Genomic DNA, 24,542 nt, shown 5'->3' with positions numbered 1-24,542 from the left:
CAAGCTGGAGGATGATATCATCCACTCGTACTCTACTACTCGTAAACAAACTCCCTCTACTCAATCGACAATATCATTGTCTATAGATTCATCCTCCCCAACATAGTCTTTCCAAGACGGACATCTCAATCGCCAGTATCTTTCACAATGTTAATATCACCATCCAAGATTCATTTCACCTTAACTTCCCTCCTTTCCCCCTCTTCGTCCATCGGACCTCATACTGCACTGTTAATTTACCCGAACGGTCATCTGGTATCTTCAGCATGTGTAGACGAGTCATCCACAGATGATGACCAGGATCAAGTTGAAGACCAAGATGGTACAGCAGAAGACGAGGATGAAGATGAAGATGAAGATGAGGAACCATACTTGGAGAGACAGGAGAGAACAAGGTTGTTATTGGGATTAGCTAGTCAGTGGGCAAGGGACGATAGTGGTAAGATAGAGTGTGAGGTGAGTCAGTCTATTCTTCATACTCATACATACACTTTTCACATGAGCTATCTCGATACATACTCTCTTTCACCTTTCGAGCTGCGAGGTGATAGTGAGATGACTCTACATCCATACTGACTGTTGGTTATGTATTCATTATAGCTTGGTAGACTTCATTTCACTTACATCGCTCTCCCACCTTCCGACCCAGTCTCTTCAATAGGTAAAGAATCGTTACCATCCGTCAAACCTCAAAATGTAGATGGTTTCGTACTGGTTCTGAACGCTACGAAGGAGGTAGATTGGAAAGTACTGATTTCCAAGGTGAGTGCAATGATGCGATTCCCCTCTTGCCTCCTTGTTATATGGATGGCAATGCCAATAATGGTCAAGATATCATCTCAAATCGAGCGTTTCATTATGTGAATCTTGTTACAATAAAAGCTAATTGTTCTACTGTATTTGTCACATTTGTATCCATTAGTCTGACGAATTCGTAGATAAGTGGAAATAGTATAGAACATCTTGATCAAGACTACATCAAATAGACGATGCCAATCGACCACATCGACTCGACCCGTAAATAACCTAGTACGAGGATAACGGGGCCCTTCATGTCAGAAATATACCATGCATAAGTTGTATATCTAATCTCTTGTCTATCTTTCCTTTTCTGCTCTATCCCCTATTCCTTATCTTGCAACAAAAAAATCACATCATAACACTCTTACATTTATTCATCTGTCATATCAAATCTGTCCAACAGCACATCCATCACCTCTCAAATCCGACCCCGCCGCCCAAACCCTCCTTCCATTCGGGTCAATCACCCTCTGAATGATCTGCCCTTTCCCAGCTATAGACCTAGCAAATCCACTCGCGACTTCACATCGATGTCCCAAAGCTCTCAATTCATCGACTGTCTCTGAGGAAATACCATCTTCGAACCATATTTCACTGTTTATATCGCCCGCTCCAGCCAGAGAACCTTTTTGGGAAGTATCCGGTAGACCAGCTGAGATACAGAATCTAGGTGCGTCGAGGGAAGCTTGTGGGGAGAATCCTCGTAATTTGTTGAGAAGGACTTGGACGTGTCCCTGGGGTTGCATAAATCTATAAGGTAGAATATCAGCCTAAGTTTCAACCTCGCTGCTCTCCAAGTTTCTTTCAGAGTAAACATTGATGACATCAGGGAATGAACTTGTGAGAAATTATCACTCACCCTCCCATCACTCCGTAAGACATCAACAGCTCGCCATTTTGAGTGACCATAGCAGGTATAATCGTATGATAAGGTCTTTTACCGCCTGCTATATTATTAGGGTGACCTTCCTCTAGCGTAAATCCGGTTCCTCGGTTCTGTAGAGTAAAACCTGTCCCTTTGGGTATAGCACCGGTTCCAAAGCCTATACAATAGATAAGTGTCAGGGTATACAGCAATACTGTATGTTGAGTGAAGTCGACTGGACTCACCAGCATAATTCGATGCGATGAAAGAACAACTGTTCCCATCTTTATCTGATGTTGCCAGGTACACTGTATCACTCGAGTTGATAGGATCCCCATGAGTGATTTGACCTGCTTTCTTAAGATCAATCAGAGCAGCTCGCTTGTTCAGGTATTCCTAAGATACATCGAGTGTCAGCATGGTTATAATCATGGTCTAAGATCGTTGTGTTGTCTAAGTGACTGACCTTTGACAGGAGCTCTTTGACAGGAACGTGCACTACTTCGGGATCGGTCACATAGTATCTAGCTGTAATTAATGATACACATCAGCTGATATCGAAACAAAGACACCCAAAAACAAGCTGAGAGACAATCACTCACTGTCTATGATCGCCAACCAGTTAAACGAACCAAGAAAGAAAGACTGTTAGCATACCTGCTCTCGTGTGAAGATACGATTTCGCTCACCCGCAAAAGCAAGTCTCAAAGCCTCGATCAAAATGTGTAGGTATAAAGTAGAATTATGGGGTATCTCCAAGACGTCAATACCGTGTTGACTTTCTACCGCCTCTACTATCCCTAGTGCCACTAGAGCAGTCAGACCTTGACCATTTGGAGGGCACTAAGAAACGACATAATAGCTCAGTAATCTTCCCTTGATGGTAAGACATGGGAGATACATACCTCCCACAAGGATACACCTTGATCTCCCGCATCGCCAACTTTGAAATCGTATTTGATCGGCTGGATCACCTCCGCATCGCACTCGGCTAGATCATCGAGGGTCATCACTCCCCCACCTGACTGGACGAGATCAACGATGGCTGAGGTATAGAACAGGGATTAGCTGCTTTGAATTTTTTAGTTCTTATGATGTGATGTTTACCTTGAGCAATTCGCCCTTTGTAGAAGCCCTCTCGGCCATGTTCGGCGACAGCTTCGAAAGTGTCAGCCAATTCGGAGTGAAGCATCACATGTGATGGCTTCGGAGGGTTCTGAGGGGGATACATATGTATGTTAGTCTTTGGTTCTTCTGTTTGTGAAATGAAAACTACCTACTCCATCTGGCATCATCATTCTACATACACAAGAGAAAGATCAGCACCATATACAACTGATAGGTCCGATATACTCACTCTTTCCAATTAGGAGATGCGTTCTTAATGAGTTGCTCTGATTTCTGCCACTATTGGCCGGAAGGCCATGCATTACTCAGTACTGAACGGAAGTCCATTTAAGAGGGGTGTAATGGACAGTTCAACTCACAGCATTGCTGTTCAACTCATGTTCCGGCACACCCTCCCTAGCCAACCTAATCGCAGGATCCAAGATCTCCCTCATTGTCAGGTTACCGGACCCAAACTCTGAGATGGTCTTTAGCCATCCTGCTGCGGCACATGGTACAGTAACCGAGTTGAGGTTGGTCAGAGGGATCTGCGGATGCACTTCGTGGTCAGTCGTAGGTCCTTCTTAATCTAAAGATCAATTGATAGATTTAAAGAGAAGATGTGACATACACTGTCTCCAGTTATACCTTGCTTCCTTAGGTATTCAAATGTCAAAGCTTTGGGTGATCTACCTGAACCATTGATACCTTTGACAGTCTTTGTTTTGACATCGTAAAAGAGACAGAAGATGTCTATATATGTGGTTTGACGTGTTAGTCAGTTGACGAATTCTTACCACGATCAGCTAGCTAGCTTACCACCTCCAATACCTAGAAGCAAAGATGATCACAAGATAATGAGCTGCTGTTGATCTCGGACATGGGGCCATGATTTTTATCACAATCAAGCTCACCAGTACATGATGGCTCGGTAATATTCAGAGCAGCAGCAGTAGCAACAGCAGCGTCGGCTAAGAACATCGAACACCTATGAGTTAACTTTCCTGGGACCAACCTCGAGAGCAAATTAGCTCACCAGCGTTACCACCTTTATTCAAGATCTCCAGACCTGCTTGACATGCTGTACATATCATGTTATCAGCTGAAAACCTAAGTGGTTCGTAGTCAAGCTGAATCACTCACCTAAAGGCTGGGAGGTAGCTACCACCCCCTTTGTGGAAAATATCGTTGATCTCCGGGAAGGGAAGTGAGAGAATTGAGGTTGATAGGAGGGGTGAAGCCTAGTAAGGTCTAGAGGAGCCATGGTGATGATGTCTATGCAATTGGGAGTGCTCTGAGTGTTATGATCAGGTGGGAGTAGGACCTATTGACTGTAAATGCATTGCTCGTAGTGTCCCTCTTATCATTGTTGATCACGTCTGTTCGTATCAATCATTTTAGTCTACCGGCATTCATTACCCCATGTGACGGACCGGTCATACCCGAAAGTGGAAGTCACCGATGGGATGCACCTTGATGAAAGCGATCTATTCGGTGATAAAGCACTGGTATCGGTGTTAGGGGAGCTCACTTGATGTGCCACAATCTTGGTCCTTTCACGTAATACCGTTTGTCCTCATGTTATAGTATCACTCCACCGTAGCGAGCAGTGTAGTGTGGGAAATCCTTCGCTGGCTTGGTTGCTTTGGTTGCCTGCTGCTGCCTGCTCACTCACTCACTCTCTCACTCTGATACCGTCGGTGGTTGCTTGCTGGGTTTGCAATTCGTGTAAAACATCTTTTATCGATCATCTATCTCGGGTGGTTCTCTTTCTTCATCCTTCAAAGTCAGTCAACATGGGTTGTGAGTATGCTTCGTATGATGAGGAGAAAGAAAGGAGGATGCTGATCTAGATTGATTCTACTTCGATCTTCAACCTATCCATTCATCCATTCGATATTCGCTATTCAATTACCAACCAACAATCCCTTTCAACATATTCCTCTACCCACCCTATCAACCATAATTTCACACACAGCCAACAAGCCTCGAGGTTTACAAGCCGCCCGAAAGCTCAGAACTTCCAGAAGGGAGAACCGATGGGCCGACAAGAACTACAAGAAGAGAGCTCTTGGTAAATTCTACAAGACCTCTCCTACCGGTGGTTCTTCTCACGCCAAGGGTATCGTATTGGAAAAGGTGAGTTTAGAGCGTCGGACTGTGATGTAGTGTGGGAATATATCGTTTGTGCAGAAGAATTGGGAGTGGTCGATGGACGTCAGGAAAAGGTGGATCGAGGATGTGGATGCAAGTGAAGAAATTTCGGATGATATGGAAAACGACGGTCCAAGACAATCTGAGATCGGATCATTACACCTATTGTCCACCTTTTCCTCGAAATTCATCTGTGTAGATATAAGGTTTTAGTCATCATTCGGTCGTAGGGGGAGGACGAGCAGATGTCAGACGTCAAATGAGTAGGAACAACTATACTGACTAGTTGATTCAATCACTCAGGTCGGTGTCGAAGCCAAACAACCCAACTCCGCTATCCGAAAATGTGTTAGAGTCCAACTTATCAAGAACGGAAAGAAGGTTACCGCTTTCGTACCCAATGATGGTTGTTTGAACTTCGTGAGTTCAGTTTCTATTGTACATCCTTCCACACATCCACACTTTCCACATACGATTGTTACCGATATGATCCATATCCCCTCTGATCGTCATACTATACACTCTCTTTCACGTCATCGTGGAAACCCGCTAACCCTCGAGTTCACTTCATTCAGACCGATGAAAACGACGAAGTTCTCATTTCCGGTTTCGGTCGACGAGGAAAAGCCAAGGGTGATATTCCCGGTGTGCGATTCAAGGTCGTTAAAGTTTCAGGTGTTGGTCTCCTCGCTCTCTGGAAGGAGAAGAAGTGAGTGATCCTTCTCTACGACAAAAGTGTCTTATCGATTAGTCATGGGCGAAACGCTAATTCTGTTTGACGGCGCTTAGGGAGAAGCCTCGATCTTAATCCATTCGTTACAATACCATCAAAAATCCAGCATTGTTTATCGTAACTTTTGGTTTGGACGACTGGGATGCATGTATGATCTGAACCCGATGCAACGTACAGAGATGATTCAAGTTTAAGAATTGGCGGATGAGGTGCATCATGTATTGAGAAAGGAAGTCATCATCGCTCGCATGTGTTGGATTGGAGTGGATATACGATTGATCTCGCATGGGGGCTCGGAGTTCCACTGTTCAGACACCATGACTGTGAGGCTGTGAGCTATCCTAGGCTGTTCTCGCAGCACTGTTCACTTCACGCTCAGATCTTGATAATCCACAACATGTCCAGAGCTATCGTCCTTCCTGCGAATAGCATAGCCAGATTGTAATTCCAATGACTGCACCCAAGTTTCCGGACAGGTCTGAATTCTGCCTTCTGGGTTCATCCGTTGAGACGTGAAAGTGATGTTTCACATTTCTTGATCCCCCATTGCTCACTGTTCATCTGTATGTGTATGTGTGTTGATTGCACAGACCACTCTACAGTGAACTGTAGCTGTCATCATGTCCTCATACCATCATGTCAACGATACTCTTCGACTCATCGCATAACTCGTTGTATAGATAATTGATAGCACAGCATATATCTCCCTTCACGTCATCAGTATTCATATTCGCCCCAATCCAGCCTCAGCCTCCTTTGATACTTTAGTGTTCATCACATAATTTACACATCATTCGACATTCATCTAGTCATTTGGCCATTGCGTTGGACACAAGTTAACTTCGTCTCTGGCCTTTGCTCGAGATTATGGCTTTCTCCTCTTTGGCAGATGAATTAGCAGGAGCATTCGATAATGATCCTTCTCTAGACCAAGGAGAAGGGATAGGATTGGGACAGTCGCTTGCCGATGAATTTGGATTAGACTATGGGTCGGAGCATAATCTCGAGCATGCTGAAGCAGGAGATGAGTTCGATGGTAAGTCGGATTATGCACCTTGGACTTTAATGAAAGTGGGCAACAGACACAGCTCATTCCGTATTGTAGTCGTAACACAACTTCCCTCTACCCCTCCGACCCCTTCAGGCAGGAATGGTAGCTCGCCAAAGCCAATCACTCCTCCTCAGAATGGACGAAGAACCGCCAAATCTTCATACGAACCTACCAACCTCGATGATATCTCGCCAAACAGGGGAATAGATCTAGATCTAGAGTTGGAATTGGAGTACGGACAAAACCATTCATTCTCTACTCAACCTCATTTTGAAGCTGAAGATTCCGACAATTACGAGTACGAGCAAGATCAATTTGATAATCTACCTCTTGCCGCCAGTCCAGTAAGAGTCAGAGGTATACAAAGCAAATCTTCTCTTCGGTCCCTACGAGTCAACCACAAATCGTCCGTTAGATCCTTGCGCCCTCTAATTGTAAATGACAAGGAAGTAGGGATTCAAGAAGCTTTGATCGTCTTATCAGAAGGTATATCAAACAATTCCAGATTGTTAAATTCCTTACGACAGATAAATCAACATCACCAGGGAGAAGGTGAAGAAGATGTAGAAATTAGGTTGCAGAGGCATCTGAATAGGATGAATGAAGTTGAGCGGACTAGAGATGAGTGGATTAGGGATCTAGGAATTTGGTGGAGAGAAGTTGGATTAGGTGGGTTGGAAGGCAACGGAAGAATGGGTGGTGCAGATAACAAGTTGATTGATGTGAATGAGGAGGATGAGGAGGAGGAGGAAGGAGAAAGTTTAGGATGGACAGGTGAATCGATTGTTGATGACAATAATCACTTATCTAAAGGGGAAGAATTATCGAAGAATCCTCGAATTGCTTTATCTCACGAACAAGATCATATAGATCCGCAGGATAGTCTACTCCTTGATGATGACGAGCATGACTATTTCCTCACATATCCATCTGATCAATCGCTAATGTCACCCATCACCCCATCAAAACACCACCGACCAGCTCAGGATCTGCCTAAATTAATAATGGCTATACAAAAAGATAACGACATACTTTTACTTTCTCTGAGGAATTTGCAAGATACGATTCATACCACCACCTCATTCCATACATCCTTGGCGAGGATGATGAAAGGTATAAAATCATCTATTGATTCGTATCGCGAGCGGGAAAATGTAGAAGAACAAGCTAGGAGGAAAATAGAGGAATGGGAAGCAGAAAGATTGAAGATCGGTTTGACTAGGAATAATGCTGGAGGAGGGGAAGAAGGATGGACCATCAAGGAGAGGTTGGATAGGGAATGTAGAGAGTTTGAAGATGTGTTGGAGAGGTATGGGGATAGGTTGAAGGGGTTGAAAGAAGGTACGAGGGGAGTGGTGGTAGCTGCATAGGATAGACTATCGAGTGTGCCAACATGGATTGGGAGGAACTGGCAGATGGAACTGGCAGATGGAACTTGGTTGTATACAGATATGAGAATAGGTACGAAAGGGATTAGATGCTTTGATATATCAATGGACAATTTATACAATTATGATAACGATGATGATAATGACCCAAGTTAATGACGTCTATACTCTTATCTTTCTCTTTGATTGCTCGATACAGTCATGCATCGAGTTGCGAATTGGTAAGTGAGAGAGTACCCGTATCAGTTGTATCACGTCGTTCAGTTTGCTGGAATCAGTCAGAGTTGCGGGTGCGAGTACCCATATGGTGTGGGTCCATCGGAAATGACCGAAGGGCATCATAAGCTATGAGCCATGACGATAACGTTGTGTTTTAGCAATCACACTGGCCACTCACCGCATCTCACTTATCGATCTCACCACGATCATCTTACAATCGAATCATATGTCGTTGAGCGTGTCCATATCAATCTCTTATCCCATTATAACAACATGTGTGCTGTAGAAGTATGAATTGACGAAAACCGCTCGTATTCTGTACAGTAGATTCCTTTGGTACTCTCAATTTGATAATGCCCGTTCGCCTTACAAGTGTCATCGATCAACCTACGGATTAGGCGCTCTCCCTTCCACCATCTGGGAACGGTCAAGTTCTAGTATTATTCCTGGTCCAAAGATCAACCCACCTCCCATCCTCGTATATCTGTAGTGTCTCTTCAGAAGCATCCTTGCTTGTACAACCAGCCGATCCCTCTTAGAGTTACTTACCATCGGCCGATCTTATTATCCCACAACACTCAAAATGTCATCGTCCACTCGACCTACCCTCCGACCCAATCCATCCCTTCCATCTCATCTTAAACCACCCCATGCTCACACCAGCTCACAGTCCCAATCCAGATCATCTACTCCCACTCCGCACAACCAACAACACAACTACGTACCCTCATTCGACGACGTTGGATTATCTGCCAATGGGATAAACGAGCGAGCCCTATTTTCCGAACATAATACTCCGATTCCTTCCCCTTTACCTCAAACACCCGAAGACCCGTTCAATGGGAATGGGACAGTCGATGATGCAGAAGACGATGTACCCGAATGGCGAAAACCTAGTCCCAGATGGTTATACCCTTTCATCCTTGGTGTACCACTGTGTATAGGGATGTCAATCGCACCCAAAGCTGAGTTGTTCGTTAATCTAGCTTGTCTTGCTCATCCCCCATCAGCTACGAAGGATTCGACAGGTGGCCATCACCTGCGGGCTATCGAAGAGGTACATATCAATCAAGCCTATAATCTGGGGATACATAATTATGTACATACACCTTTGACAAAAGGGGATCAAGATCAAACACTTGTACCATTACCTGTCGATCGTCAGATTCAACCTCAACCCGAACCCAATGGCAATATCTCGATTGGAGACGATTACGTGTTATCACCGGCAGATAAATGGTTCTTAAAATTACAACATGATATATATCAGTATCATTTACATCATCCATCGAACAATTCAAGTAAACATTCACCTGTACCATCAGGAAGACCCATTATCGTTGTTCCACCTGGACCTGAACCTTCCGAACCATTACCGAAACCTGACGAACCACTTCCCTCTGATCGAGATGATGATAAGGATCATCAAGGACAATCGCCAGTTCCATCAGATGATAAAGATGGAGGTAAGCAAGATCATAGGCAGTATGAGGAGATCGATCCGAGATTGTGTAAGAAGGATCCGAAAGTGCAGGCTGCAGCTGCCAAATTGACCATGTGTAAGTCGACTGACTCTGAATGAAACCCGAACGCCGGAATAGAAGCAACTGATACTGATCCTCGCTGTGTTGTAGTGATGACTCTCACGATGGGATTGTTATCTGCCTTGACGACTGGATTTTGGGGTCAAACGTCTGACAAATTGGGTAGAACCAAGATCATCGCTTTTGTAGAGATTGGATTATTGCTCAAGTGAGTAATCGTGCTCGTATCACTTATGCTCACAGCAATCCTCAAATTCTACTCTATAAGTAACTCCGAAGCTGACAAGTTCGATGATCTCGTCTAGCGAAATATGTTTCATCGTCGTGGCCAATTTCCCGTACCTCGTTCCAGGTGGATATCGAGCTTTGTTACTTGGACCCACCATCGAAGGACTACTAGGAGGATACAGTACGATCTCAGCTACACTCAACGCATACGTATCGGACATCACACCCGATGGAAGTCGAGTCACCCTCTTCGCTAGGATTAGCGGTATGTTCATGGCTGGGTTTGCGTTAGGTCCAGTTCTGGGAAGTATGTTGATCACTTGGAGTGGTGATATGTGAGTAAAACTCGCCTTTACCAATCAAAAACGCATATGTGCATAAGCTGATTATATGAATGCTTTTAGTATGACCCCATTCTATGTCAACGCAATAATATATACCCTCTACATCCCCTTGATAGTGTTTCTCTTACCAGAATCATTATCTTCCCAAGCCCGTCTACAATTAGCCAAAAATGCTAAGCTTGCCAAGGAAGAGGCTAAGAAGAGAGATCAACTTGAGAGAGAATGGGAGAACGAAACTCCCTTCCCTCCTGATGGAGTTGAAGGGGAGAGTGATCCACTGTTATCTGGTTGGTCAAGAATATCAAATAATGCTCAAGCTTCGAAAGCCCGTAAGAGGACAATCGGGAACTTCAGACGATTGATGAGGAAAGTTTTTGGGTTCTTACAACCTCTTAGTATATTCATACCAGTCAAGAAAGAGGGAGAGAGACATAGGGATTGGAATTTGACAGTTGTAGGAGCGGGATTGTTCTTCATGAGTATGGTATTTGTGAGTGACGCATCTTTGAGGATGACCAATCCGATATGATATAAGGTGAAGCTGACGAAAGCATTTTCACGTGTTGCGCTACTTGATAGGGTATCATGGCTATAAAAGCGCAATTTACGTTCTACGCCTACGGGTGGACTTCGGCTCAGGTGAGATACTGTGTCGATATTGATCATATATTGAAGATGACGCTGACTTTATTCCTACGTCAGCTCGGCCCTTATATGTCTGTCACTGCTTTCTCGAGAAGTTTCGTTCTCATCGTCTTGGTACCGGGTAGGTTGGAAGAGCTTCAGCTAAGCGCAAAATCATCATCATTCCAGTTGCTGACTCGCTTCAATGTTTTATGTCACTAGTTGTCATGCACTATGTCAAGCCTCGGTTCCTCGCCAACGAAAAGGATTCCAATGCAATTGCCAACCCAACGATCGAAGAGGAAGTGATAGAAGATCCGACTTCTTCAGCCATTACAGCCAATTCCACATCCTCCAACCCAGCCAAAACCAAACAACCACAACGATCTGCTCACCTCGATTTACTCACCGTCCGTATCGCTCTCGCACTAGAAACGGTCCCTTACCTCCTCCTGGCACTATCACCTTCCCCTATGGGATTCGTCGTACTCTCTATGCTATTGACTCTGGGGGGCCCTTCCAACCCCGCTGCCAACTCTTTGGCATTATCTCTATTACCGGATTCCAACCAATCCGGGCGGTTATTCGGCGCGTTGAGTGTTTTACATGCCTTGGGGGCAAACTTGATTTCCCCTTTGATGTTCGGTACCGTATTTGCTTCGACGGTGGGGACATACGCTCCTACGATCTTTGCGATTGCCGCGGGCAGTTTGATATTGGCTCAAATTTGTATGGCATTTGTGAGACTGGATAGACATAAGAGTACTGGGAGTGGAAGTGGGGTGGAAGAGGATTTGGGAGGGAGGGGAAGAAGTAGGAGGGTTAAGAGGGTTAGTAGTTCTAGTTTTAGTGTGGGTGGAAGTGGGAGTGGGGTGTCTAGATCTGGTGGTGGGGGTGGTGGGACTTATGGTGCGGTCGATGATAATGGGAATTAAATCCTCGATCATCAATCATCGATGGTAGAAGCGATTTAATAGATTTCCTCATCTTAGAAAGCGGAACTCATCTTAGAAAGTGGAAGGGAAGGTGTCGGCTTTGATAGGATGGGAATTCTGAGGATCCCCGGATTCACAATATCTCTCTGTTGACTATTTTGACTCTGATTTATAGATATTGCCTTCTTCCTCATTCTCTTTTGTACAGTACCTCTAAGTATAAGTATCTCATAGTTGTCTTTATTATCTAATTTTTACATATCGTTTATATTATACACGGATGTTGATGCTAATGTTAATTTACCGTATGATACTATACAATGACAAATTACCTAGAAGGTATACAGTTTCACTTCACTCTCTTACCCCAATACATTCCCATCTTTATCATATTCATAAAACCCTTTCGCACCTTTCCTACCCACCCAACCAGCATCAACCATCTTGACTAATAATGTCGCAGGACGATATTTGCTATCACCCGTTTCGGTATGTAAAACCCTTTGGATATTCAGACATGTATCTAAACCAATTAGATCTGCTAGTTTTAATGGACCTAGGGGATGGGACATGCCTAGTTGGAATGTTAGGTCTATATCGTGTGGGGAGGCGATTCCCTAAAAGTACCAAAAAAACCGTTAGTATGTTGTGTTTACATAGTACAGTAAACCGAATAGATTGATCGACAAGAAGACAGAAAGACAGAAGATGGAATCAACAAAGACAAAGATTGAATTGATATGTGCTGAGGTTGAACAAATCAACACTCACCCTTTCTAAAACCATTATAGCCTCGTTGATCATCGGCATCAATATTGCGTTTGCTATAAATCCAGGTGAATCGGATGAAGTAGTCACTTCTGTCAACGGTTTCAAGCAGTTTTCGTTAACATTGTTACAGTACTTTTAGGTCAAGAGCGGGACATGAGAAGATCTGCTGCTCACCTTTCTTACACGCTTTACCGAATGATCTGGCCCTTTCGATGGTCTCTTGGGAAGTCTGAAGAGCAGGTATGATCTCGACTAATCGCCTGTCGAAAATACCATTAGATGGCCCATAAATACGTTGGTATTTTGGGTTATATATGACTTACATGATTGGTACAGGATTGAAATAATGTATTCTGTTTGGTTGAATAGTTGTGTATTAGCTAAAAAACAAGGATCGATGAACCACAATGAGAATAGAGGGAAAGAGATCGCTCGATTCACCCTATCACCCTTTCCGAACTCTTCTTACCATCCTCTCTTCCACCCAATCCAGCAGAAGCAGCCAACTTGGTTATACTTATACTACTCGTATTACTACCCAATATAATCGAGGGAGGTAAATTCTGACCTAGTCGCTTGAATAAACCTAATTTCAATTCTGGTATTTCAGGTATAGCCTAAAAAAAATCTATCAATACCATACCCTTCGCCCCTCAACCATTACTCTCAATCATTCCATTTGTGTACTTTTTTTCTATGATTGAGCTCACCTCAATCACCAGATCCACATCATCTTTCACACTTTCATCCGCAGTCGATCCATCACCTTTGATGGTATTGAATCTGGATAACGCTTCGTCCGCTTGTTCTTTCGTCAATCTCGATTTCGTTAAGTCCTTGGATAAGAGTGATTTGTATTTGTCTGTCGCGTTTGATAAGACCGCTGAGGATGGGTCGTATATCGTTATAGGTATCTTGGCATGGACTGCCGACACGTATCTGCATCAGATATCAAGCATTACAATGCATCAGTAACCTTTTAATGGTGAATGCGGTTGAACTCACGCTATGCCCAGACCCATCTGACCTGCTCCTATGATAGCTGCTTTCCGGATCTGCTGGAGAACTGTCATATCGATTGGCGAAGACTGGTAATGGCTACACAAGCAGGGTGGATGAGTGGTCTATGGTTTATGGTCTGTGGTCTATATAGTCTATCTATGATTGCTACCTAATTCGATGTCTCAATGGATCATACGAGTATTGCTCTCTAACTACCTCGACCACATGAGCTGGATCATTGGATCACTGGATCATCCGGTACCTCTTGGCACTTTTTTAACCGGATCACTTATAGCATATCATCGATCTGCGTCTCAGGGTAAAACGGGGGGAGGGTGATATTACGTATGACAATCCACGTAAATGACTAAAAAGTCTGGAATGTATGGTACTGTAACGTATGGTACCACCCTAAAACGAGACGCGCCTTTTCATCAATCTCATGTCATACTTGCAAGTACCACAAAAACACAACACAGGAATACTCGTAACAACCGCGTAATATCCAAGGTAACGGGGCATCGAGGTGTTCCGCAGTGAGATGTGCATGCATGTACAGCATATAACATACTCGTTACCATATAACATATACCGTATACCATAAGTACTCACATAGTCCACCAAGCATCGTATTTTGATGGTCAAAGGAGGGGTATATCCATCTTCGTTCAACCTTTCAACGTCATCTCATTTATTCCCTCATTCCCTCATTCCCTCATCAGATCAACCGCACGTTCACTCTGGGGTATATCCGAAACATCACCAGCAAGATCAACATCACATATCATCCATATTCCTATCTGAGGACAATCTTCAAACGAGGAATCCGAGTCAAGCAAATTAGAGTACCGTATACTGGGTCGGTAGAAAGAAACTCGGTGTCGAACTAGACAAATAAGCGGAAACACAAGCCGGAACGACATAGTAGAAAGAAGCAAGTCTAAGTCTGTGCATCGACGCGGGGACAATCTCGAGAGGAAAGTGGATACGAAGCGATTCTACCGATCCATTTGACTTGGACTCACACTGTTCAAGTAGAACTGCAATATCATCAACTGGTCAGTAGAATAACACAACATAAAAAGAGGATCTAATTCCTCGGCTCGACCTCTTGCACGATGTCATCGTCAATAACGTCCTCCATAACATCCTCCGTCACCTCCTCAGCGTCAGCCTCAGCATCCGCTGCTGGGCTGGTAGATAAAAATGGAAACTCAAGTTTCAAGATTGTCGGTATATGTTTGGCAGTAGGCTCAGGTCTATTGATAGGATCAAGTTTCGTAATTAAGAAGAAAGGTTTAATCAACTCTACGAAGAAATATGGGAATGTAGCTGGAGAGGGACATGGATATTTGAAGAGTTGGTTATGGTGGGCGGGAATGATCACTATGATCGTTGGGGAGATATGTAATTTTGTCGCTTAGTGAGCTTACCCATTACTTCTGACCCGAGCAGCAACGATATGGGTACCCGTGCTAAATCGGTATATACTGATCTACCGAATCCTCATACAGCGCCTTCACAGAAGCTATCTTGGTCACACCGATGGGAGCTCTATCGGTAGTGGTAGCAGCTATCTTATCGCATTTCCTGCTGAAAGAGAAATTGACATTCTTCGTGAGTCTACTTTCTTCACCTCTTCGCTAACTCAAGCCTTTGTGATTATGACAAAGCGAGCTAACTTACCACCATCATCTCGCAGGGATGGATAGGTTGTACCCTTTGTATAATGGGAGCCGTCATCCTCGCCCTCAATGCGCCCGAAGAACAATCCGTAACTACCATCAACGAATTTAAAAAACTATTCTTATCTGTCGGATTTCTAGTCTGGGCCAGTCTGCTTATCGCTGGAAGTTTGGTGATGATCTTCTTTGTGGCTCCCAGATGGGGCAAGAAGAGCATGTTACCTTACATTAGTATATGTAGTTTGATAGGTGGGATTAGCGTTAGTTGTACGCAGGGATTGGGAGCTAGTATCGTTACGTCCATACAAGGGTGAGTGAAGATAGGCCGAATTGCAACACGGTATGGAGTCTCTGTGGTCGTTGTGCTGACATTTTTATCTTCGATGCTTTAGAAACAACCAAGTGAAGAATTGGTTTTTTTGGTTCTTATTCGTATTCGTCGTGATTACATTATTAACAGAGTAAGCTGAATTGGGTCCAAACCGGGAGGTTGCAGCTGACCTGGTCTATATAGGATCAACTACCTTAACAAAGCTCTCGAGCTATTCAAGTGAGTTATGCCTGCCCCACAAGATCATGATAATACATACGTATACTGAATACTTCATGTAGCACCTCCATGGTCGTCCCAGTCTATTTCTGCTTCTTCTCGTCAGCCACTCTTATCACCTCTTTTATCCTATATCAAGGTCTAAAAGCATCTGCTGTCACTCTCATCACTATGGTCCTGGGATTCCTAGTCACATGTTTGGGAATTACCTTGTTACAATTATCGAAGGTTGATCCGGAAAGTTTAGACACGAAGTTAGATCGTAAATCGACTATCTTAATGCAAGCTGCTAAACATCAAACTGAAGATGCAGAGAAAGGACAGGTAACCTCGGCGGAAGATCCTGGAATGGATGCCCTCCGAGGAGGGTTTGGAGCTGTTGGGTCGATCATCAGAGCTAGAAGCGTTAGTAGAAGAATGTCACAATCTAGTTCGTCGGCTACTGGATTTGGCGGCGGAATAGGAGGAAAGGGGATGTATGGGTATAGTAGTGGGAACTTGAGTACGCATGGGTTAGGTCACTTGGAGAGATTTCAATGTAAGTGGGATACATCTGAAGATTAACTTCCTGGAACAAGTCTTTCATACACATAATCAATACTCCAGCGAGTCGTACCAAGAGGACAATTTTGCTGATCTCCCAAAATTCCGCAGTGTCCGATAATCCAATGCCAGCCGACGCAATGGACCAAATCTCTCTGCATTCTGCAAAATCCCCTTCTGCATTATCGCCAACGGGAGGTTTCTTACATCAGAACCATCAGTATTTCCCATCTCCTCAAAGATCGAAATCTCAATTAAAGGCAAGTTCATTTGAATACATTCCACTTGATATCATTTCGAGTCCTACTCTGAAAATTCATCCAACTTCTTATCAAATATTGAATTCACCCTTGAAAAGAATCTCAAATTCATCTTTGTACAACCCTACCACCCCTGCAATCAATAGTGCACAAGCTAATCTTGAGAATTCATCTTCATCAATACAGTTCGAAGAAGCCGATGTAGTTCATCAATATCATTATGGCTCGCAGCCAGATGATGCAGCCGTGCATAGCTACCGACCTCATCCTTCACCTTCGGGTATAGGTATGCCATCAATGGGTAGTCGACAACCTTCAAGCGGGTCTGTATATCCCGTCATCGAGGAGACCGATGAAGAAGACCTTTCTAGGGAGAAGGAAAAAGGACCTTCGTCAAGGGTTTATACCAATCCTGTGCCAGTTATAGCTCGAGATCAAGCATACCCGTTTCCGGTTACTCATCAACACCCAAACTCAAAGCCGTATAATCTTGATCCGTATACTCAAACTTCGCATGATCCCAACGTGAACGCAAACGTTCAACCACAAAAGATAACATCGGGTCATAGAGGTTTTAGTGGATTGTTTCATTTCCCTTCTGGACCAGACCTCTCATTGGGTGATAACCATGGGAATGGAAAAAGATCGAAATCTAAGGATCGATCTGAAAAGTTCCCACATAAGAGGGGTGAAGATGATGAATTGGATAAACAGGAAAGAACGGCTTTGGTCCCTTCGACAAGTTACGACTTGGACCAGGACCAAAGTTTTGATCAAAGTTTTGAACAAGGTTTTGATGAAGTGGATAGGTATGGGAGTGATGAGTCGGATGGTCTAGATGGGAAAACGACAACTGAGAATGCCCATGAAGCTCAAATAGGTGTAGGACACCGAGTGAACCTCAGTATATCCACTATGGATGATCCGATATCCGCCAATACTACTACTACGTTCGGAACCAATCCATCTGATCGATCGATACCGACAAACAGAGTGAGCAGTGGAGGTGGTCCAATGGGTCCTAGAGCTTTACCGTCTAATAAAGGGAGGAGGAATGATCCACCTGGATTCGCCGGGCCGAGATATGGATCTTAGATAATGGAGATTGGATGCGGATGAGGACAGATGAGAAGGTTAAAAATGGGACTTTTTTGTGTTCTTCTTTGTCATTCACAATATTCGGTTTGTTAGAAATGGGATTCAAGAGATATATACATATACATAGATTGGGACAGAATTATATTTAGTTGTATTTGTGTAATGAAAGAATGGACGAATGGACATAAACGAATGGACTCGCAAAAAGGTATTTAAGTAATTGGATGATCTCATAGTCATGAGTAGATACTATACCTCTCATATGGGTATCATACAACAGATTAATTGCTTGATTATGATGTTATCCAGACATCTGTCTTCAAGTTTAAGTTTACCATAACGAGACACAGTGCTGCATCACCTCGTACAGTAAGTCGTGTACGATCCAAATTAAACATCCGAGCTGACCTTTCTGTATCCGTTACTTATGCTATAAACAGAACTATGAGGTGAACATACACTCACAGAGTATGCTTTATACTGTTCAATTTTACAGTCATTCATTGTATTGACAATCGGACGATCTTTTGTTTATTTGTTTGTTTATTTATTTATTTATACCTTAATTCGAACCGAATTTCTCTCCTTCTTTCAAATGAATAGCAGCAGAAGCCACTCCACCTTTCCCATCTAGCGTATTCAGATATATCGTATTACCCCACCAATTCTGGAGGTTCTGTCCAACTATCATAAGATACACACGACTATAATCAGCAAGAAGCTTAAATCGCCTAATTGATCCAATACAAAAACCAGTGGAAATGGAAGAAAGGATCGAGTTAACACCAAAAAAACTCACTTTTACCATCTTTAGGCAATTGAAGGGTGAAGAAAATGACGATTATACATAAAGCGTAACCGCATGTCAAAGCTGCTGATAAAGTGTAATTACTAGTAGGACGGAATGTCACAGATTTTATTGACTCGAATCAGTTGAACATCTTTTGAAAGACGATGTACTCCGACTCACTATCTCGACCACCAATTGAAATAATGCCTTCGAACGTAATATTGAGTGATGAATCCGACTATACAGAAGCTATGAAATTATGGGAATTAGCATAGTTTCATTTCTGCTACTGTAATCATACGAGACTGTACATTATGATGAGATAATTTGACGGAAAATCACGACTTACCTGATAAAGTTGATAGGCAAATAAGGCGGTAACAGCGAAACGCAACTGAACACCACTGGCCAACAAACATATTGAAACCCGACCCGGGGCCATCGTCTAGCCATCCACCACGTTATGAGAGGCATGATAGCTCCAAGGAGGTAAAACCAATTTAAGTGCTTGTACAAACTTTCAACGCCGAATAACCTCCTTGGTCCAATCAAGCCGTACAACACCGAAGCAGAGAAGAAAGTTCGCGTATGTGGACACCACCATCTTTCTGATTTAGCTGAGCATATATCAGGTACGTTTTCGAATACCCATACTTGAACAAGAAGCTGGGTGATGGATCCTACTATACATGCTATCACCTGGGCGAAGAAAATGTGCCTTGGAGGGATATGCATGTAATGCGCGATTTTGAGATCTTGGATGAATCCTAGTGCTTGAGTCGTCGTTATGTAGCCGTAAGTCTGCGAATGAGAGTTACGGTATGAGTTGAATTCCTATCACTATATGTGCAAAGTGGATGAGAGGATATGGAATGAATAGGTAGAAGTGGAAGAAACGAAACATACCTTGAATATCATCATGGCAACTGGTTTACCAGGAATCATCGCACCAATTATGATCTCACTCTACATAATAATAATCGTAAAGTTAATATATTTTGATATACCATTGAAAATTTTCTGATTGATGTGAGATCCTGAAAGTGAATAAGATCACTTACGATCACATTTAATCCAACTTGCATATTCGTAATAGCCTGTATCAGTCCAATGGGCAAAACCATCACACCAGCCAGAACGATCGCCACGAATAATTCCCAAACAGGTAGACCAGTGGGCCACACTTTGATCGTTATAATTGCTAGGATGAGGTTGATCACGAATATGCAGAGATACCACCATCCTGGGACTGAGGGATATACGGATGACAGTCGAGCGTGTATATCGGATTTCGAAGGTGGATTCCGAAGGTGGTGCCACACTACAAACACGCAAACACATAAACACGCAATTGAGCTCAGCTATTCTCTCCCTCATTACTGAGATATGACTGTGAGGATAATCACCCTGATGTCTGAAGAGCAGTATAGAATGTACCACAGTGGCTGTTATCCTACTCAGATTTAGTCGAATTGCATGAGCTCTAGGACTGCCATCTCCCTTCGACAAGCATTTCATTGTGAAAGCTTACGCTGCGAAATTTAAACCGTAAGATAGGGCTAAAGACTATATATCGTGAATGATAAGTCAACTCTTGATCATGGGAAAAAAAGTAGCCGGTGAGGTACTCACGAGACTCATATAAACAGGTGAATACCCTTCGTAAGCCAAAACATCCAAAGTGGGGTTATCATCAACCACTCTCGTGATATTATACGTGTTTGCCCTGTACGATCAACATAGATCAGCTGTTTGAGGAATGACTAGAATTATGTCCAGCAGTTTAAGACATATTCACGTGTTATCGAATACACTCGCGCTGGAGAATGGCAGATATTTGGCGTAAAATACGTTCGAGTAGTACAAAATTGGCCCCAAGAACCATATGAACTGTCCATTCAGGTCATCAGGTATTGTATCACCGATTGCTGGACATTTCTGGGAGCAGGGTAGGTAGTTGAGGAGGAGATCCCCACACTTACGAACAAGAAGCCTCCCAAGACATTGCCAGTAACCCACCAAGGAGTTGCTAGTGGATTCCCAACGGAAGCCATCATCCCCCAGTCCAGGGTAAGGATTGACATCCCTACCCCCGATTGATATCCAAATAAAAGGTTGACCTACTCGTAGCCAAGATAGGTTGATGTGTGAGCTTGCTACGGTGTCCTTGTTTTGTACTTATGGAAAGATGTTGCAGGAATGAGGGCTCACTATTTGCGATGTAGGCTTGATCCATGTAACCCAATCGAACTGATCACAGCAACGCGAGTCAGCTGAAAGTAGTCATCTTCTTTTTTTCGTACTTGACAGCCAAAAAGGTAGAGATTACTTACCATACTCAAAGCAGTGAAAAGATAGCTCGGGAAGAAGGACCAAACGAACATTAGCCCAGCGGTGATGTAGAAGAATACCTGTCTTGAGTTCGATTTGGCTCTCGATGTTTGAGGTCGGGATCGAGAATGCAGAGTATTGAACACTACCTGGGAGATCAAGAAAAGCCAGACCAGATTTTTGGAGTGAAGCATGACTTACGAGCTGTATTTACCAAGGTAGCAGGCCAAATCATTGATGCTGGGGTGACCAATATCTTGTGGAGTACCCCTGCAAAGGAGAAGCCTATCATCTGAGTACTGAGCACTCTGGTGTCGATAATCACATCAGCATCAATATGGCCATCTGATTCATGACTTCAAGATCTTCGTTTGACTTACAATAGTAAATTATAGCCCCATCCCCAATTTTGATTGTAGAAAAATTTCTGAGTAGCTATAATATCGGTTGCATAGGCCGATCCAGCAGAAACGTTGGCCATTATGTAGACCTGTCGCCGACAAGATAAGAATCAGCCTCGACTCATCTCAGAATTAGATTCTCTTCTTCATCAATTTAATCGAAAGGGGGATTGCTGACCAAAGTATGCTCCTTGTAGTTCCAATCACAAGGATTAACCCATTTCCACCTTCCCCTCCTGGGCAGTTTGGCCAATAAAAGACCCAAAGGATGAACAACCAGCTGAGCGACTATCCCTGGTACGAGCACGTTGGGATATCGATATATGAAAAATTGGTTGATACCCGGTAAGACGATTGACATGATTATTCCTAGAAACCACGCTCGGATAGTTGAGACGGGTAAGTAGGGATCGTCAGTGGGATGTACGGATGTTCGCACTTCCGGATAAGGTGAATCTTCGTCTTCTTCTTGATCTTTCTCTTCTTGGATTTCTTGTCTCTCGGTCGAATGGGTGTAGTGGAGAGTCTGATCTGCTACTTGAGGAGATGGGTCGGATAGATTGGGGTCCCAAAAGCTTCTGATGTCCACTATCAGTAATATATAAAATTCACCAAAATCGTTGAGCTTCAACTCACTTTCGAAGGGGTTCCTCACTTTCATCATTCTCATCGTTCCCCCCAACGCCCCCATTCTCCTTATTCTCCTTATTCTCCTTATTCTCCTTATTCTCCTCCGTCCCTCCTCCTTCTGTCATTCGTTCATCTCTTGCTTCTTCCATGCCCTTCGAATTAGGTAGAGAATCTCTCGTGGGTACTTGATCCTGGGGTGATCTGATAGGCCTGCCAGTCATACCGTCAAACGTCCAATTGCTGTCTACTGAATCTCTACGATGCACTTTCATTGAAATCTGGTTATCAGGTTCTGGCAACGCTTGACCGTAAGGGTGAGGGGTCCTGTGTCTATCCGGCATCTCGTTTGATCGATGTGATATCCGTAGATATCAAGAGTATGAGAGACCGAAAGATTGAAGTATTTTTATAGATGGGTTGAGTGGGTCGAGCGTCCATCAGCTGATATATGTTGACAACTCACGGACAAGCGGCATCGTCATGGCCTGAGTAGCTGGTCGTTTCGGATCTCCTCTACCCCGCGGACAGTGACAGTGCGCAGATTGTATATGATCTTGTTCAATAAGAGTAAATGAAATAGAGATGAGAATGATGTAAGACTGGTTTAGTAAATCGAGGATCCAAGCCATTTGATGGTCGTTGTGTATAAGCAGATGTACCCCACCCGTACCTTATTGTGTATAGCCAAACAACACATCCATTGGATCACGATGATGATCGCAGTCATTTCCTTCACCAGAAGGCCTACTCGGATGTCAATAAAAGGCATACCCCTGGGTGGTCAGCAGAGAAGTACGCGTGTCCCCTTTCGAATGTATTTCTGGACCTTTTATCCATCATCACGAATGGGTGGGGGGAAGGATAATCGAGAATATGCGATTTGATGCACGGTCAAATGGTCAGTAAGAGTGGGGAAGAAAAAAGGCTCCGAAAGAACAAGTGGTTTCTAGTCATGCGAGACTCATTTTTTGTTCGCTTGTTGGTTATGATTGTCTCAGCTTAAGAGTCTATTGTCCGTGTCTTATATGGATTGCAATGAGAGGATTATCTACTTAGGAGCGGTAACAGAAACGCTCCCTCCTGTTGCTCTATCGTTGCTATCGAGCTATACCTGGTGCACAGACAGATGATCAATGCCACAGTGCTTTACTTTGGGTTCAGACGCCAGTCGATTCTGTGAGTATGTGGCAAAGCTGGGAATGACGACGGTCTTGAACATAAGTACACGTGCTTAACGCCGCGATTGACTCCAAGTCGCCATGCATGGGTTCACAAAAGGAATATGCTGCCATACATTCAGTATGGACCCTATCAGGAGCTGTACTACGTAACTTGTTTATGGTACTTGTCGTCACTTGGTCCTTCAAGATTTGGTCACTTCGTAAAGCAATTTGTCGGTCCAAGCGTCTCCCATTCCTTATCCAACCCAGGAGGTAGAAAGATGGATTGGGGGCTTGCCCAGTTGCACATGGTGCAAGGACATCTGAGGGAATTGACCCCGCACGCTGCGATCCGCGCCTCCTGGGTGGTTGCCTAGCCCTGGGACCACCAACAAAGGTGACAAAAGTCTCCTTGCTGTAAAAAGCGAAACAAACCCATTTTTGGGAATGCTTGATGTATTGTATATTCATTCATACTGTAGTATCTGAAACTCGGATCGCAGTCCCATACCAAATTATGTACTGTAATGACGGCTCCCGTTGCTTTATTGTTGGTATCGAGCTAAATTGCGCACAGAGAATGATCCTCGATCCATGCCACAGTGGTTTATTGTGAATTGAAACGCCGATCAACTCCGCTGGCTGGTTGAGTGGATGCGGTATGGTCCGCAAGATGGGCGTTAGATGTCATCGACATACGGGACATGGGCATGATATATGGATGATATATGCCACCTCACGAGTAACCCTAACCCTGCAACTCGCTACTCGCTGTCACATCTCAAGCAATCAATACTCACTTTGATCCTTGTTAAACAACCATAAAACAACAGACAATAACCATCATCACATCTTGAGATATTAGCTACCAGCGACAGCTTGGACAGTATCATTTCTTGCTCTTTGAACCCAAATCCCCTCCGCTTGGTCAGCGTATATCAGTCTCATCAAGAGTATCCTTTCTTTCGATTGGACGTTAGGATAGGATCATCAAGAAGAGAGTCATCTATACATATACTTATCAACCAATTCTACACCGGCAAGATTTGTCAATGATAGATCTGGCCAGTAAAAACAAGTTAAAGCCACCTCCTCTACTTCATCATCCTTCAACATCTGAACCTAGCAAGAAAGGATTGGAACCAGTAATATACCAACGGGATAATAGTGAGTGACTGGTGGCTCAAATCACCTTTCGATGTCACAACTATTCATCTTCACTTGAACTGTCACTACAATCCCCATTTCGCTTTTGTCTTTATTATCCTTTACTTATATCTAACACCCCTCTTACTCTGCGCAGCCATAGATCCCTGTCTACGACCCAA

The 24,542-nt window shown here is 43.7% G+C and overlaps 8 protein-coding genes across 8 annotated transcripts; 5 read left to right on the top strand and 3 right to left on the bottom strand.

The window, feature by feature from the left end:
• Window positions 1-147: 147 nt before the first annotated feature.
• Window positions 148-952, top strand: I203_103152 (uncharacterized protein; the record flags this gene model as incomplete). Its single annotated transcript, XM_019150719.1, has 3 exons — window positions 148-456; window positions 601-762; window positions 923-952. The coding sequence occupies 3 exons, from the start codon at window positions 148-150 to the stop codon at window positions 950-952; spliced, it is 501 nt and encodes a 166-aa protein (XP_018999946.1).
• A 235-nt stretch (window positions 953-1,187) lies between these two features.
• Window positions 1,188-4,037, bottom strand: I203_103151 (gamma-glutamyltransferase; the record flags this gene model as incomplete). Its single annotated transcript, XM_065517243.1, has 15 exons — window positions 1,188-1,551; window positions 1,661-1,844; window positions 1,912-2,062; window positions 2,133-2,194; window positions 2,356-2,509; window positions 2,572-2,711; window positions 2,774-2,882; window positions 2,947-2,965; window positions 3,024-3,073; window positions 3,154-3,321; window positions 3,405-3,526; window positions 3,593-3,604; window positions 3,688-3,744; window positions 3,810-3,854; window positions 3,917-4,037. The coding sequence occupies 15 exons, from the start codon at window positions 4,035-4,037 to the stop codon at window positions 1,188-1,190; spliced, it is 1,758 nt and encodes a 585-aa protein (XP_065374061.1).
• A 532-nt stretch (window positions 4,038-4,569) lies between these two features.
• Window positions 4,570-5,735, top strand: I203_103150 (40S ribosomal protein uS12; the record flags this gene model as incomplete). Its single annotated transcript, XM_019150721.2, has 5 exons — window positions 4,570-4,576; window positions 4,752-4,912; window positions 5,231-5,347; window positions 5,503-5,636; window positions 5,717-5,735. 5 exons carry the CDS (start codon window positions 4,570-4,572, stop codon window positions 5,733-5,735), a joined length of 438 nt encoding a protein of 145 aa, XP_018999948.2.
• A 792-nt stretch (window positions 5,736-6,527) lies between these two features.
• Window positions 6,528-8,081, top strand: I203_103149 (uncharacterized protein; the record flags this gene model as incomplete). The annotated part of the gene is made up of 2 exons (XM_019150722.1): window positions 6,528-6,696; window positions 6,766-8,081. 2 exons carry the CDS (start codon window positions 6,528-6,530, stop codon window positions 8,079-8,081), a joined length of 1,485 nt encoding a protein of 494 aa, XP_018999949.1.
• Window positions 8,082-8,901: 820 nt separating this feature from the next.
• Window positions 8,902-11,993, top strand: I203_103148 (uncharacterized protein; the record flags this gene model as incomplete). The annotated part of the gene is made up of 7 exons (XM_019150723.1): window positions 8,902-9,877; window positions 9,953-10,070; window positions 10,168-10,425; window positions 10,495-10,924; window positions 11,014-11,073; window positions 11,137-11,200; window positions 11,281-11,993. The coding sequence occupies 7 exons, from the start codon at window positions 8,902-8,904 to the stop codon at window positions 11,991-11,993; spliced, it is 2,619 nt and encodes an 872-aa protein (XP_018999950.1).
• A 362-nt stretch (window positions 11,994-12,355) lies between these two features.
• On the bottom strand, window positions 12,356-13,837 carry I203_103147 (uncharacterized protein; the record flags this gene model as incomplete). Its single annotated transcript, XM_019150724.1, has 7 exons — window positions 12,356-12,610; window positions 12,765-12,853; window positions 12,939-13,024; window positions 13,088-13,117; window positions 13,206-13,381; window positions 13,475-13,703; window positions 13,770-13,837. The coding sequence occupies 7 exons, from the start codon at window positions 13,835-13,837 to the stop codon at window positions 12,356-12,358; spliced, it is 933 nt and encodes a 310-aa protein (XP_018999951.1).
• Window positions 13,838-14,884: 1,047 nt separating this feature from the next.
• I203_103146 (uncharacterized protein) lies at window positions 14,885-17,899 on the top strand (the record flags this gene model as incomplete). The annotated part of the gene is made up of 7 exons (XM_019150725.1): window positions 14,885-15,189; window positions 15,281-15,383; window positions 15,469-15,761; window positions 15,844-15,912; window positions 15,966-16,001; window positions 16,064-16,539; window positions 16,656-17,899. The coding sequence occupies 7 exons, from the start codon at window positions 14,885-14,887 to the stop codon at window positions 17,897-17,899; spliced, it is 2,526 nt and encodes an 841-aa protein (XP_018999952.1).
• A 565-nt stretch (window positions 17,900-18,464) lies between these two features.
• Window positions 18,465-22,395, bottom strand: I203_103145 (OPT family small oligopeptide transporter; the record flags this gene model as incomplete). The annotated part of the gene is made up of 17 exons (XM_019150726.1): window positions 18,465-18,586; window positions 18,702-18,793; window positions 18,873-18,941; window positions 19,042-19,493; window positions 19,599-19,658; window positions 19,754-20,013; window positions 20,099-20,145; window positions 20,224-20,258; window positions 20,325-20,418; window positions 20,491-20,582; window positions 20,675-20,812; window positions 20,904-20,942; window positions 21,026-21,168; window positions 21,225-21,331; window positions 21,404-21,513; window positions 21,603-22,002; window positions 22,061-22,395. 17 exons carry the CDS (start codon window positions 22,393-22,395, stop codon window positions 18,465-18,467), a joined length of 2,595 nt encoding a protein of 864 aa, XP_018999953.1.
• Window positions 22,396-24,542: the final 2,147 nt, after the last annotated feature.

The sequence above is a fragment of the Kwoniella mangroviensis genome, assembly GCF_000507465.2.
Source record: "Kwoniella mangroviensis CBS 8507 chromosome 1 map unlocalized Ctg01, whole genome shotgun sequence".
NCBI lineage: Eukaryota > Fungi > Basidiomycota > Tremellomycetes > Tremellales > Cryptococcaceae > Kwoniella > Kwoniella mangrovensis.
The sequence above is the reverse complement of the archived record's forward strand: the minus strand, read 5'-3'. Positions and strand labels throughout refer to the sequence as shown.